At 44.8% G+C, this 13,274-nt stretch overlaps 1 protein-coding gene across 1 annotated transcript in view; it reads left to right on the top strand.

Moving 5' to 3' along the window:
- Positions 1-13,274, top strand: part of EML5 (EMAP like 5) — a 288,831-nt gene that overhangs the window by 176,699 nt on the left and 98,858 nt on the right. The window contains exons 18-19 of the mRNA XM_084632418.1: positions 7,874-8,076; positions 10,870-10,981. Of these exons, the coding sequence (XP_084488544.1) occupies positions 7,874-8,076; positions 10,870-10,981 (315 nt within the window). The remainder of the gene's footprint in view (positions 1-7,873; positions 8,077-10,869; positions 10,982-13,274) is intronic.

Raw genomic sequence — 13,274 nt, 5'->3', positions numbered from 1 at the left:
AGTTTGTGCTAGTATATGTGAGCCTCCCCAGGAGGTGGTATCTCTCTGGGGAGATTACAACTTGCCTGATTTGCCTTAATCATCTATTGTTTTAGTTCCTGTAGGAGCTGTGGTAGCTCTTCCGCATGGAATAGAACAGTCATACATAAAACATTCATTTAAAACAATGGACCCCAAAGATGCTGCATGGAGTTGCAATGTTTGTGACATCTCCCCATGAAGAAGTTACATACAGTCTAGCCCACAATAATACATAAATTTAACACCATGAGGTGTTTCAAGAGTATTTCAGGAAATACCATATCTGTCACAAAAGTTATATAGCTCAAAATATCTCATGCACAATTCTAGGATAATGTAATAAATCCCACTCAATGTATACAAAGAAGTTTTCAAGTGATACCAAAGAGGACAAGGTAATAATTTCAGACCTTCAATATTTGGTAGGTAAAATACGTACATAGATACATATATAAAATAGAGATATATTGATCTAAATCACAAAGGAATGCAATTTTAATAATCTAAGGTCCACCTGTAAGAGGCACAAATAAGATTGCAGACAAGGCTCTTGCAGTGAATATACCTACTAATTATACTTTGTGGGTCTGTCTTTGCTAAACGTGACTACAAAAACTCAAGAAGTTAAAGAATAGATGCATATTTAATCTATTTGAAAATGTTTAATTTAGAGCAATGGAAAAACACCATCTAAATGGTATTCTGAACTCCAGTGTATCAGATCTTGAAAGGCACATGGAGCCAAAAGGGTCTTTGAAAAGATTACCTCCTTTGCTGGAGAAAACTGCTGTGTTGACAAGACCTCCAAATACTCAGACATCATCAGTAGTTCTGAAAATATACTGGCTCGGGTGAATCCTTCCCATTCCTTTTAAGATTCATCCTAAGAGCTATAGAACATTTAACGGCAAGGAAAACAGTCACCCTAGTCATCTCAGTCATGGACTGCCCAAGAAATTATCCAGGTTCAACCTAGGCCACAGTAGGCTGCTGTTTAATAAAGTTATTACAATGCTGGCAAGCTGTTGCTGAGCAGATTAACTCTTCTTTGAATATTGTCCCTATGGGTTCTCCACTGTAGGTGTGGCAGCACCCCTTACCCCTGGGATCGGAAATCTTCATCAGCAGTGCCTGTCAGACTGCACATTCACACCTCTCCTCTCTCACGCCATGAGTGGGACATATATATATTGTTGTGCTGTCTGACCGCCCCCCACCCCCGAGTTCCTTCGCTACCGCCTTTGGTCTGGGATGGAATCCGCAGAAGAGCCCGCTTCTCCTTTTTCCCTCATTAGAATAGTGCCTTACCTGTCAGTTTTAGTGTAATTTAGAACTTCTTCTTCTTCCCTCTATCAAAAAACATTTGTTTTTGCTTCACCTTTATGATTACCTCATCAGTTAGGTTTTCATTTCCCTGCTTCTCACCCTTCCGAACTAGGAAGCTTTTTTCCTCACCCTTATGCCCAGATTTCCCAGCTTTAAGAGGTGCAACTCTTGCTATAATGCCCTCCAGTAATGGACAGCTACCCGCAGTGCGTTCACTTTCTGGAAGAGGAACTCATCCCACAGAAGTGTTCCCACTGTCACAACTTGACTGCCAGAGCAGAAAAGACTGGAACATTCGGTTATAACTTCTCCTCATGGAGAAATCACAGCGCCCAGCATCGAACCCGGCCCTGGACTCTCCTCCTATGTGGCTTTCACGCTCTGCCAGGTTGTCCACTGATCCTCATTCCCCACGTCCCTCTAAGAGAAAGTTGTGTCTTTCTTGCTCTGACAAGAAGAAACAGGCTCCCTCCTCACAGTCTGAGGCACAGCTCGCCAGAACACCTTCCCCTGTGAGGTCAGTAGCCTCAACATCATCTGACAGGGGACACAGCTCCAGGACCTGACTTCCTCTTGTTTCGGCATGAAACTAAGGACCTAACCAGGCAGAGCTACAGCCCTCAGCACCATATCTCGGCTCTGGAGACCAAGACAGACTGACTTCAGGAGCTATGGCACTTACAAAACCACCGGCACTGGCGTCCTTTTTGGCACAGTTGAAGCCATCGACACAGAGCAAGTCCTTGGCCCCACCAAAACTGCCAGCACCAACCAGGTCCTCAGCACCAACAAAGCCGTCGCCACTGAGCGAGTCCTTAGCACTGACCAAGTCTTCAGCTCCACCTGGGCACCGAGTCATGTACTGGTGCTGATGATGGTCCTTCCTCCTCTCCAGGAATTTAGATACCAAAAAGACCAGCTTGTATCTGACATGCCCGAGTCACCTCTGCTCAGACATGACCTCCTCCCACTTCCACCCTCCTCTCTGGACTCATAACATTCTTCCCTTTTCCCCCCGACAAGTATCGGGGGTAGCCATGTTAGTCTGTATCCACAAAAACAACAAGGAGTCTGGTGGCACCTTAAAGACTAGTCTTTAAGGTGCCACCAGACTCCTTGTTGTTCCCCTGACAAGGGCACCCTCCTTCCCCAGTGACGAGGAGGAAGAAGAGAAGGAGGAGTGCTCCATTGCACCCTCTTATTCAAGACAGGCTCCAACGACTTCATCTACACATCCTCACTATTTGCAATCCACATCTGGACCACAATCCTGTTGTGGACCACTGTGGATGCAACTACACATTCCACTCCTCCACATTGGCCATGTTGGGGACATGTATAGGGCACAATTCGGGAAGCCTCCCATGGAGCAATGCCAGAGAACTATACCTCTCCCTTCTCCATTGGTCTCTTGCACACCAGAGACTGAACCTCCCCATCAAAGTACTGAATGAGGGGGAAGAATAGGAGGAGGAAGCTCCACAAACATTATATTTCTCCTCTTCTTCCCCCAATGAGGCTATCATGCCCCCATATCCTACTGCTGCTGACAACTTCAGACACATTCAAGAATTAGTCCACAGAATTTAAGTCTCCTTCCAGATTCCTTTGGAGGAAGTGAAAGATCAGGAGCATAAATTGCTCGATGTCCTGCACACATTATCTTTCTCCAAAATTGCCCTACCTATCAACAAGGTTCTTCTCAATCCTGCAAAACTGCTCTGGCAGACCCCAGTGGCCATCCCTCCAACCTGAAAATGGGCAGACAAAAAATGTTATTGCAAAAGATGTGGAATTTCTTTTCTCGCATCCCACCCCAGATTCTCTAGTAGTTAATATGGTGCAAGAGTAATGATCTCAAGTTGCAGTGGAGGAGGTTTAGGTTGGATATTAGGAAAAACTTTGTCACTAGAAGGGTGATGAAACACTGGAATGCGTTACCTAGGGAGGTGGTGGAATCTCCTTCCTTAGAAGTTTTTAAGGTCAGGCTTGACAAAGCCCTGGCTGGGATGATTTAGTTGGGATTGGTCCTGCTTTGGGCAGGGGGTTGGACTAGATGACCTCCTGAGGTCCCTTCCAACCCTGATATTCTATGATTCTAGGAAGAGAAAGGACAACAAGTATCTACCTGTCAGGACAGACACTGGAAATGCTTAATTTATTCGGACGCAAGGCTTATTCATCTGCCACACTCCAATTTTGAATAGCTAATTACGAGGCTCTTATGGCCAAGTACAACTACCTCAGTTACTCCAAAATAGAGGAATTCTGCCATAACCTTCCTGAGGCCAAGAAAGAACAATTCCAGGTGCTTATATCTGAGGGATACCTCTTGGCCCATACAGCCCTACGAGCCCCATTGCAGATATCACTCTCGCTCCATCGCAACTGTATGGTTATGAGGCGGGCACCATGATTGCACCTCTCAGGCTTTCCTAAGGCGGTACAAACCACAGTTGAAGACTTACCCTTTGAGGGCCCCAGACTATTCATGGTGCATACGGTTGATTCCCTAAACTCCCTTAAAGACTGCCAAGTTACTCTCCTCTCCCTTAATATTTACACACCAGTGCCAAAGAGACACCTACAAAAGTATAATCTCCCCCCACAATCCTGACCACTGCAGTACACTCCTCAGTAGCACTATGACACTCAGCGCCAACAACAAAAGCCCCCTACCAAACGTAGACGGGCCACTCCTCAAGGGACTACCTCTCTCACACCTGCAGCCAAGCAACAATTTTGAAGGTAGGTCAAGGCCTCAAGAAGCCTCTCCCTTTTCCAGTCACATCAACCATCTTCGACATACCACCAGTTTGGTGACGGATTAGCTCCATTCTTTCCATCTTGGAGACTAATCACCTCAGACATATGGGTTCTAGAGATCATCAGGGAAGGATACTCCATCCCTTTACTATCTATCCTTCCTCTCTCCCCGTCCCTCTTCAGGGACCCCCTCATGAACCCATTCTATGAGAAGAAATAATTCATCTTCTTCACTTGTGAGCCATAGTACTGGTCCCTTCCCAACACAGAAGAATGAGTTTCTAGAATTTTTTTCTGATCCAGAAGAAATCTGGCAGCTGATCCTGGACCTTCAAAACCTAAACAAGTTTGTCAAACTACAACACTTCAAGATGGTTACCTTCTCTACCATTATCCCAGCACTGGAACAGGGGGACTTGCTCTCGGCCCTCGACCTCCGAGATACGTATTTCCATTTCACAATACACAGATTGTATATAGCCCACAGATGGTTTCTCCAGTTCCCCATGGGAGCCAAACATAATCAGTACAAGGTACTGCCTTTTGGACTGTTGACAGCCCCTTGTGTATTCTCCAAAGTCCTTGCTGTAATTGCTGCCTATCTAAGTAAACAAGGTGTCATCATCTTTCCATACTTAGGCAACTGTCTCCACAAGGTCTCATCCAAAGCCAACACTCTTCGTGCCGTCCAGATCTCAATGGACCTTTTCACAAATCTAGGCCACAGTGTGAACTTACCAGTACAACACTTGGAGTTCATCGGCGCACAACTAGATGCCGTACAAGGCAGAGCCTTCCTTCCACCTCACAGATTCTTCACTATGGTGGATCTTGTATCTAAGGTACAAGCCTGTCCCCAGATTTCCAACAGAATGTGTTTCCAGCTAATATGACACATGACCGCCACCACGTTCATGGGTAAAGCACACATGATTACACATGTGATGTATTCAGGCATATGTCTGTACAGCATATGTCCCTCACGGACACAGCAGCCACAAACTGTTATTCATGCCGAGGACGGTAAAGGACTCACTACTCTGGTAGACACAGCCCAAGAACATCTGTGTTGGGGTTCATTTCCTTCAGCCAGCACCAATCATGATTCTAACAACTGACGCCTCCTTCATGGGTTGGGGAGTGCACCTTCACACTCATATGGTGGAGGGCAGATGGTCTTTAACCAAATCTACCCTACACATCAGCCTCCTAGAGATACAGGTAGTCCGCAATTCCTGGCGATGTTTCCTCCCACTGATTGCATATCGCACCGTCAAAGTCATGATGGACAATATCATCTGCATGTTTTTACATCAACAGACAAGGCAGAGCAAGGTCCCACTCTTTATACTCGGATACACCAGTTCCATAATTTCAGTGCCTCCAACACGACAACACCATCTCAGCCACATTCCTCCCTGGACACCAGAACTTCACTGTGGACTCACTGAGCGGAAGATTCTTCCATGATCACAACTGGGAACTGGATAAGCAACTCCTTCAGCTTATCTTCAACTACTGGGGATTCCCGCACATAGATCTTTTTGTCGCACCACAAAATGTCTGATGCCCTCAATTCTGCTCAAGAGTTGGATTGGGACACAGGTCTTTGGAAGACACATTCCTCATCCCAGGGGATGCACCACTGCTCTATGTCTTCCCTCCCTTCCCCTTTCTGTTTTGAGTACTCCACAAGATTCAGGGGGATTGAACCTATGTTATCCTTATCGCTCCAACGTTTCCACGAGAGATCTAGTATACTTACCTCTTTTGCATGATGGTAAGCAAACTGATCTCCTCCATCCAACTCCACACCTCCTTTCACAGGATGCAGGTCACATTCTCCATCCCAATCCACAGGTGCTCCACCTCAAAGCCTGGCTCCTCCGTGGTTCTTGGATTTGGAAATAACCTGTTCAGATGCAGTTAAACAGATACTCTGGAATAGCAGACGCAACACGACTAGATGCACTTAATGTCACAAATGGACTAGGTTCCAATGCTGGTGCACCTCCCATCAGGTTGATGCAATAAGCGCTCAACTACCACTTATCCTAGACCAGGGATTGGCAACCTCTGGCATGCAGCCCATCAGAGAAATCCGCTGGTGGGCCAGGATGGTTTGTTTACCTGCAGTGTCCACAGGTTTGGCTGATCACAGCTCCCACTGGCTGCAGTTCACCGTTCCAGGCCAATGGGGGCTGTGGGAAGCAGTGCGGGCTGAGGGATATGCTGGCCGCTGCTTCCTGCAGCCCCCCATTGGCCTGGAATGGCGAACCGTGACCAGTGGGAGCTGCGATCGGCTGAACCTGTGGATGCTGCAGGTAAACAAACCGTCCTGGCCCGCCAGCGGATTTCCCTGACGGGCCATGTGTCAAAGGTTGCCGATCCCTGTCCTAGACTATATTTTACACCCTAAATGGTCAGGATTATCCACCAACACCATTCGTGTGCATTTGGCAGCCATTGCCACTTTTCACTGCCACAATAGACAGCCATTCTGTCTTCACACATCCACTCATAAAATGTTTCCTGAAAGGTCTCCAAAATATTTTCCCCCACATACAGGCTCTGACCCCGGCCTTGTTCTACTGTCTCTTACTAGACCTCTATTTGAACTGATGGCAACGTGGTCCTACCTTCACTTATTAATGAAAACGGCCTTTTTTGTCTCTATCACCTCTGCCTGATGGGTCGGTGAAATTGGGGCACTTATGACATATTCTCCATATATACTTTTTCATAAACTCAAGAATGCACATAGTGGCAGTATCCTGTAGAAAGTGTAGAGATAGTCGGTCATTGTGAAGGAGACTTATCATTGTGAGTATAAGCACTGAGATAGAGATCAGTCCTACTATATTCTAAGTCAAGATCCACTACTGAAACTAGAGCTGGAACTGGTGGACCTGAGACCACATGATACTGAAGTATGTTTTTTGGGGGAAATCTTCATCAGTGCCAAATGCAGGCAAACACATCCAGAGGTTTGTCACTGAAGATATAGCACAGTGCTTTGAAGATATAAAAATCCCTAGATCTTCATCTGTTAGGTGGCACTGAGACAACTCAAACATGTTGTCTCAAACACGTTACTCTGAGTTACTCTGAGAATTTTGTGAAAATTCACATCTCGTTTTCACGCCTGACAGGTCACAAGATACTGGACATGGGCATCCTGATATACAGAAACTATTTGACATACAATTTAGAGGCTTTTAAAAAATATTGGTAATAACATTTCTGTCACTTATAGGCCAGTACAGGATACTGTATCAACACAAATTTTAAAGCTAAAGTTCTAAAATAACTTTCCTTCAAAAATATAGCATGAAAAGAATGTGTTGGTAGGGTTTAAAGTTTTTACATTGGAGTAATATGGTCATCCCAAACTCATTCCATTAAAATCTTTATACCATACTATCATATGACAGAAAATTAAAGTCTGTATTTAGACACTCTCTCACTCTCACTCCCTCTGATATATCTGTATTTATGTTTACCTGTGTGTGTATATAAATTCAAGTCCTGATTCAAGTGGCATGTAAAATGAATTCCTAAAGGTGAGATGCATTCTTTTTCTTCAAAGGTGCCAAAAAATGGGGGAAGGTGAGAAGTAATGATTTGTGAAGAACCTTCAAAGTTTGCTTATTCCAAAGCTAGAGGGAAACAGATTTATTATTCTGGATAGGTTGCCCTATAAATTATTTTGAAAGTGATACTTGCAAGCATTTGATTACTTGTTTTTATTCTAAACCAGGGGGAGGACTGATTGGGAGAAAGGGCTGCATAGGTGCAATGGGAAGAACTGATACAATGATGTGTGCAGTATACGGCTGGACTGAAGAGATGGCATTCTCTGGAACTTCCACTGGGGATGTGTGTATCTGGAGAGATTTGTTTCTCATAAAAACAGTCAAAGCACACGATGGTCCAGTATTTAGCATGCATGCATTAGAAAAAGTAAGTGAACTATTTGGATTTTAAATGAGACATAGTTTGGATTAATAAAAATCTCTTTGTGGCTAGGCCTAACATAAATGTAGTCTATTACCATATAATTGGAGTTCAGGATTCTAGATTAGGGTGACCAGACAGCAAATGTGAAAAATCGGGATGGGGTGGGGGGTAATAGGAACCTATATAAGAAAAAGACCCAAAAATTGGGACTGTCCCTATAAAATTGGGACATCTGGTCACCCTATTCTAGATGGTGCTCCCCACTCTCAAGTCAGCGGGAACAGAGAGTGTTGCATTTCCTAGTAGGAGGAAGTGCATTGTATCATTATATTACAGTGACTCCTCTCATTGATTTTTAAGAGCTGCATGTCCTCCTTCTTTAATGATGCCTTAAGAGTAAAAGTGGATAAAGCAGATAAAGTGGAGGGACTTTCAGGGGGTGAAAGGAGATTCGATTACATTGCATTAAAAGAAACATATGCCAGTGATGTTTGTTACTATGTGAAGACTTGAGCAGATGTATGGTTGCCAACTTTCTAGCTGCACAAAACCAAACACCCTTACCCTGCTCTGCCCCTTCCCTGAGGCCCTGCCCCCACTCACTCCAGCCCCCCTCCCTCTATCGCTTGCTTTTGCCCACCCTCACTCACTTTCACTGGACTGGGGCAGGAGGTCGGGGTGAGGGAGGGGGTGAGGCCTCCAGCTGGGGGTGTGGGCTCCAGGGTGGGGCCAGAAATGAGGGGTTCAGGTTGTGGGAGGGGGCTCAGGTCTGGGGCAGGGAACTGAGGTGCGGGAGGAGGGCTCTGGCTGGGGGGAGGGGTCTGGGGTCGTGCTGGGGATGAGAGGTTTGGAGTGCAGGAGCAGACTCGGGGCTGGGGCGCAGGAGGGGGTGCAGGCTCCAGCTGGAGGTGTGGGCTCTGGGGTGGGGCTGGGGATAAAGGGTTTGAGATGCAAGAGGGGGCTCAGGGCTGGGGGGTAGGGGTTCTGACCTGGGGCAGGGAGTTGGGTTGAGGGGGGGATGGGGGTCTGGGGTTAGGATGTGGGAGGGGGTTCTGACCTGGGGCAGGGGGGTGGTGTGCAGGAGGGAGTTCAGGGTGTGGGCTTCAGCCAGGAAGTGCTTACCTCAGGCGACTCCTGGTTGGCAGTGCAACGAAACTAAGGCAGGCTCACTGCCTGCCTTTCCGCCCTGGCTCCACACTACACCCGGAAGCAGCCAGCATGTCCCTGCGGCCCTTCGTCAGATGGGCCAGGGGTCTCTGCGTGCTGCCCCTGCCCACAGGCACCGCCCCCACAGCTCCCATTGGTTGCAGTTCCCAGCCAGTGGAAGCTGCAGGGCCAGCCCTGGGGGCAGGGGCAGCACGCAGAGCTTCCTAAATTGCCCCTTAGCCTAGGGGCCGGGCCGCAGGGACATGCCAGCCGCTTCCGGGGAGCTGCGCAGAGCCAAGGCAGGCAGGGAGCCTGCCTTAGCCCCGCTGCACCGCCGACCAGATTTTTAATGGCCCGGTCAGCTTTGCTGGCTGGAGCCACCAGGATCCCTTTTCAACCGGGCCTTCTGGTTGAAAATCAGATGCCTGACAACTCTAAGCAGATGCTGTTTGCATTAGAAAATATAGATCTAAGGCTTGCTTCATGTACATGGCCAAACCTAAAAACTTTCTACCATTTATAGCAGTTTTCACCATTTTATGCATAGGAAATTTCTTCCAAACTGGTAGAAAATTCGTAAATGAAATGAACTTTTTAACTACTTCCATTGTATATAATCCTGTATCCTTATGTATATAATCTAGTAACTATTATATGGGCTTTGTTGGATTACAAATTGAACACTGTTACAGTGCCAACATACAGTAAGGCCTTGTCTGCACTCTACCACTTTAACTCTGCTTGCATAGTTAAAGCAACACAAGCCCTCTAGTTTGATATACTTCTGTTAATATAAAGATATATTGGTATGGGTATTCCAATATGGGAAGGGGAATAAGCTACATCAGTATAAGGCACCTTTATATCAGTTCAGCTGCGTCCTAGTTCAGCAGTTGTACCTGCATAACTATTTCAGTGTGAAAAAACAAACAAACACTGCTGGCCAAAATAGTAACATTGGTACAAAACTTGAATGTACACTAGGCTTTAGTCATCTGGAATAGATATAAGTTTAAACCAGAGTATGTCCTTTTGAGCCAAAGGAGCTACAGTGTTCATTTTTTGTCACAGTTATAATTAATTTAGGTATAGGAATGGTTTACGACAAAACTGTGTTTTTCCTAATCTATAACATCAAACGATTCCAGCTGTATTGCCAGTTTATCTTTTGTCAATATTTTCCCCCTTATGAAACAAGTTCAGTCTTCTGACATAGGCAGGAGAATAGAAATAGAGTATTCCTGTTTGAGAAAAGGGTCCCAAGCCACAAAGTTCAGATACAGATGTAACCTTTCCCCACATTCCCTGCTTGTCCAGGCCCATTGTAAAAGTGATCTGGGAGGTCCAGATCTAGGGGTAAAATTAAGAAATGGAAAATTTAGGCTAACTATCAGGAAAACATCCAGACAGTGAAATGTATGAGGCCACTGAATAGTCTTCTTGAGAGTGACAGGTGCAGGACTTTAAAAAGCAGACTGGACAAAGCACTAAAAATGCACTGTAGAGACTTATATTGCATTGGCAGGGCCAGAAGATCTAATAGATCTTTTCCATCTCTAACTTGTATGATTCTATGATTTTACAGCTACATTATTATTAAGGCTACTGATGACAACCTATGAACTAATCTTCTTGTACTTTTTTGGGCAGGGATTTGTAACTGGTGGAAAGGATGGGGTAGTGGCTCTCTGGGATGACACCTTTGAACGCTGTCTCAAAACCTATGCCATCAAACGAGCTGCTTTGGCCCCTGGCTCTAAAGGTGATTGTATAGTACATCAAACCTCTCTATTTTATTCTGCTTTTAAACACAGTCTTTAATAAACTTTTTCTTCTAAGTTTCCTTCTTCCGCAATAAAAGGAAATCAAGTAAAGAAAGAAAACAATAAAGTTGTGTTTGAAAACTATTGTTGGTTCTATTTAAAGTGTTCTTCTACTCTGGAAAAATGACTAAGTAAAAATAGCAACTTCTAACCTAACATATATGCTTTGTGACAGGGTCGGGCCAGGTGGCTACAGGAAAGTAATAGAAGGCAGTCCCAGGTTAAGTAGGTCCCTTTTCCCTGGGTAAGGTAACAGGGAAGGTTCCAGAACAATCAGGAACCTTCTGGAGACAATTAAGACAGACAGGCTGATTAGAACACCTGCAGCCAATCAAGAAGCTGCTAGAATCAATTAAGGCAGGCTAATCAGGGCACCTGGGTTTAAAAAGGAGCTCACTTCAGTTTGTGGTGCACGTGTAAGGAGCTGGGAGCAAGAGGCGCTAGGAGCTGAGAGTGAGAACGCATACTGTTGGAAGACTGAGGAGTACAAGCATTATCAGACACCAGGAGAAAGGTCCTATGGTGAGGATAAAGAAGGTGTGGGGAGGAGGCCATGGGGAAGTAGCCCAAGGAGTTGTAGCTGTTGCACAGCTGTTCCACGAGGCACTCTAGACAGCTGCATTCCACAGGGCCCTGGGCTGGAACCCGGAGTAGAGGGCGGGCCCGGGTTCCCCCCAAACCTCCCAACTCCTGGTCAGACACAGGAGGAGATGACCTGGACTGTGGGTTCACGAAAACGGCCAAACTAAGGGCTGCCGTGAAGCTCCAAGGTGAGCAAATCTGCCAATAAGCACAAGACCCACCAAGGTAGAGGAGGAACTTTGTCACAGCTTTCTTTGTGTATTCTGTCATATCTGTGTTCTTTTATGACAACAATAATGATTTTCATGCCTATTAGTACTTATGATCAGGCCAACCAGGAGACAGTGAATGCGGGGATTCAGTTAAGTAACAAAAACTGAACTTTTTACTAAGTCTCAGTCAGTTTCACCTGTTCACATTCAGAAAGGAAAACTTGTTCTATAGAACCTTTATCACTGATGATTATACATCAGAAGGAAAGAACCAAGCTTAACACTGATCAGAAATTGAGTTTGCAAGACTAACCATGAAGGAAAAAATAGTTTTATTTGTGAATTGAGTATATTTGTAAATCTTTGAGGATAAACACTCACTCCAATTAGAGCATTTTGAATATGGGCCACAAAGATCAATGACAAAACTACATTTGTCCTGGAAGATATTACATCTTTAGCCTAGTACCAACGCACGGTCTGAAGAGAGAATCTGTGCTTGGCTTATAAAAATATAGTAACAGTTAGACTGAATTACAGTTATAAGCTGCAGAAAGTTCATTTCCATAAACTTTTCACAGTGTCTTCTATCTTGCTGAATCAGCAGGTTGATTTTGAACTAATTGTCATTCCTTCCACAGACCTCAGTGAACTACTATGCTACAGAAGTGAGGGTAGTTTAAAAAAATTAGAAAGATTACACTCTGAAAAATTATTCTAAAAAATGGCACCATGGGGTTCCATGATTAATCTTCCTATTTGTTCTGCCTTGGATAAAAAAGGAATGGAGGGTAGAATACTTTTTTTTTCTATTAAAGGTTTAATACTCTGGCTTGTTTTCATGTGAGCATGTACGAGTACCGAACTCTTTTCAGGCCTGTTGTTCCTTCAAATTTCTCCCATTTGCTGGCTGATGTTGTTCCTGATATACAGCTTTCCCTATCTGATATTCTGGAGATTTCTTTGTCTGTCTTCCCTAAAAAACTAAGAATTTTCTGTTCTTAGCTTACATCATTAGACTGTCAAAAGGGTGCTTATTTGCTTATTAAACTTCTATTGCAGTTAAAATAGTAGTTTAACACATTTTACTGATGTACTCCACTGTAACTTTAAGATAGAATCATAGCTGTATGCACATTTCTCTCACTGAGGTTTGTAGCATGCTTATTAGATAGCCATGTTAATGCTCTCCACCTTGTTTGAACCTCAAGGAGAGTCTGCTGAACATGAGGATCATTGCCTTATGTGGCACGGTTATTAGGGAAGGCAGGGTAACAAAAACTGGAAGGCTGGCACAGAATAAATTATGCACATTTTAAAAATTAGCTAATATGTGCTAAAGCTCCACAACTGGAGCCAAGTTTTGTAGGCAGGAAAATGCTAGGACTTCTTTTCTGTTGAATATGATCTGGTAAAATGTGGGTGTCGTGTATATACT

The sequence above is a fragment of the Lepidochelys olivacea genome (genome assembly GCF_965140295.1).
Source record: "Lepidochelys olivacea isolate rLepOli2 genome assembly, chromosome: 6".
NCBI classification, from domain to species: Eukaryota; Metazoa; Chordata; order Testudines; family Cheloniidae; genus Lepidochelys; species Lepidochelys olivacea.
The sequence above is the reverse complement of the archived record's forward strand: the minus strand, read 5'-3'. Positions and strand labels throughout refer to the sequence as shown.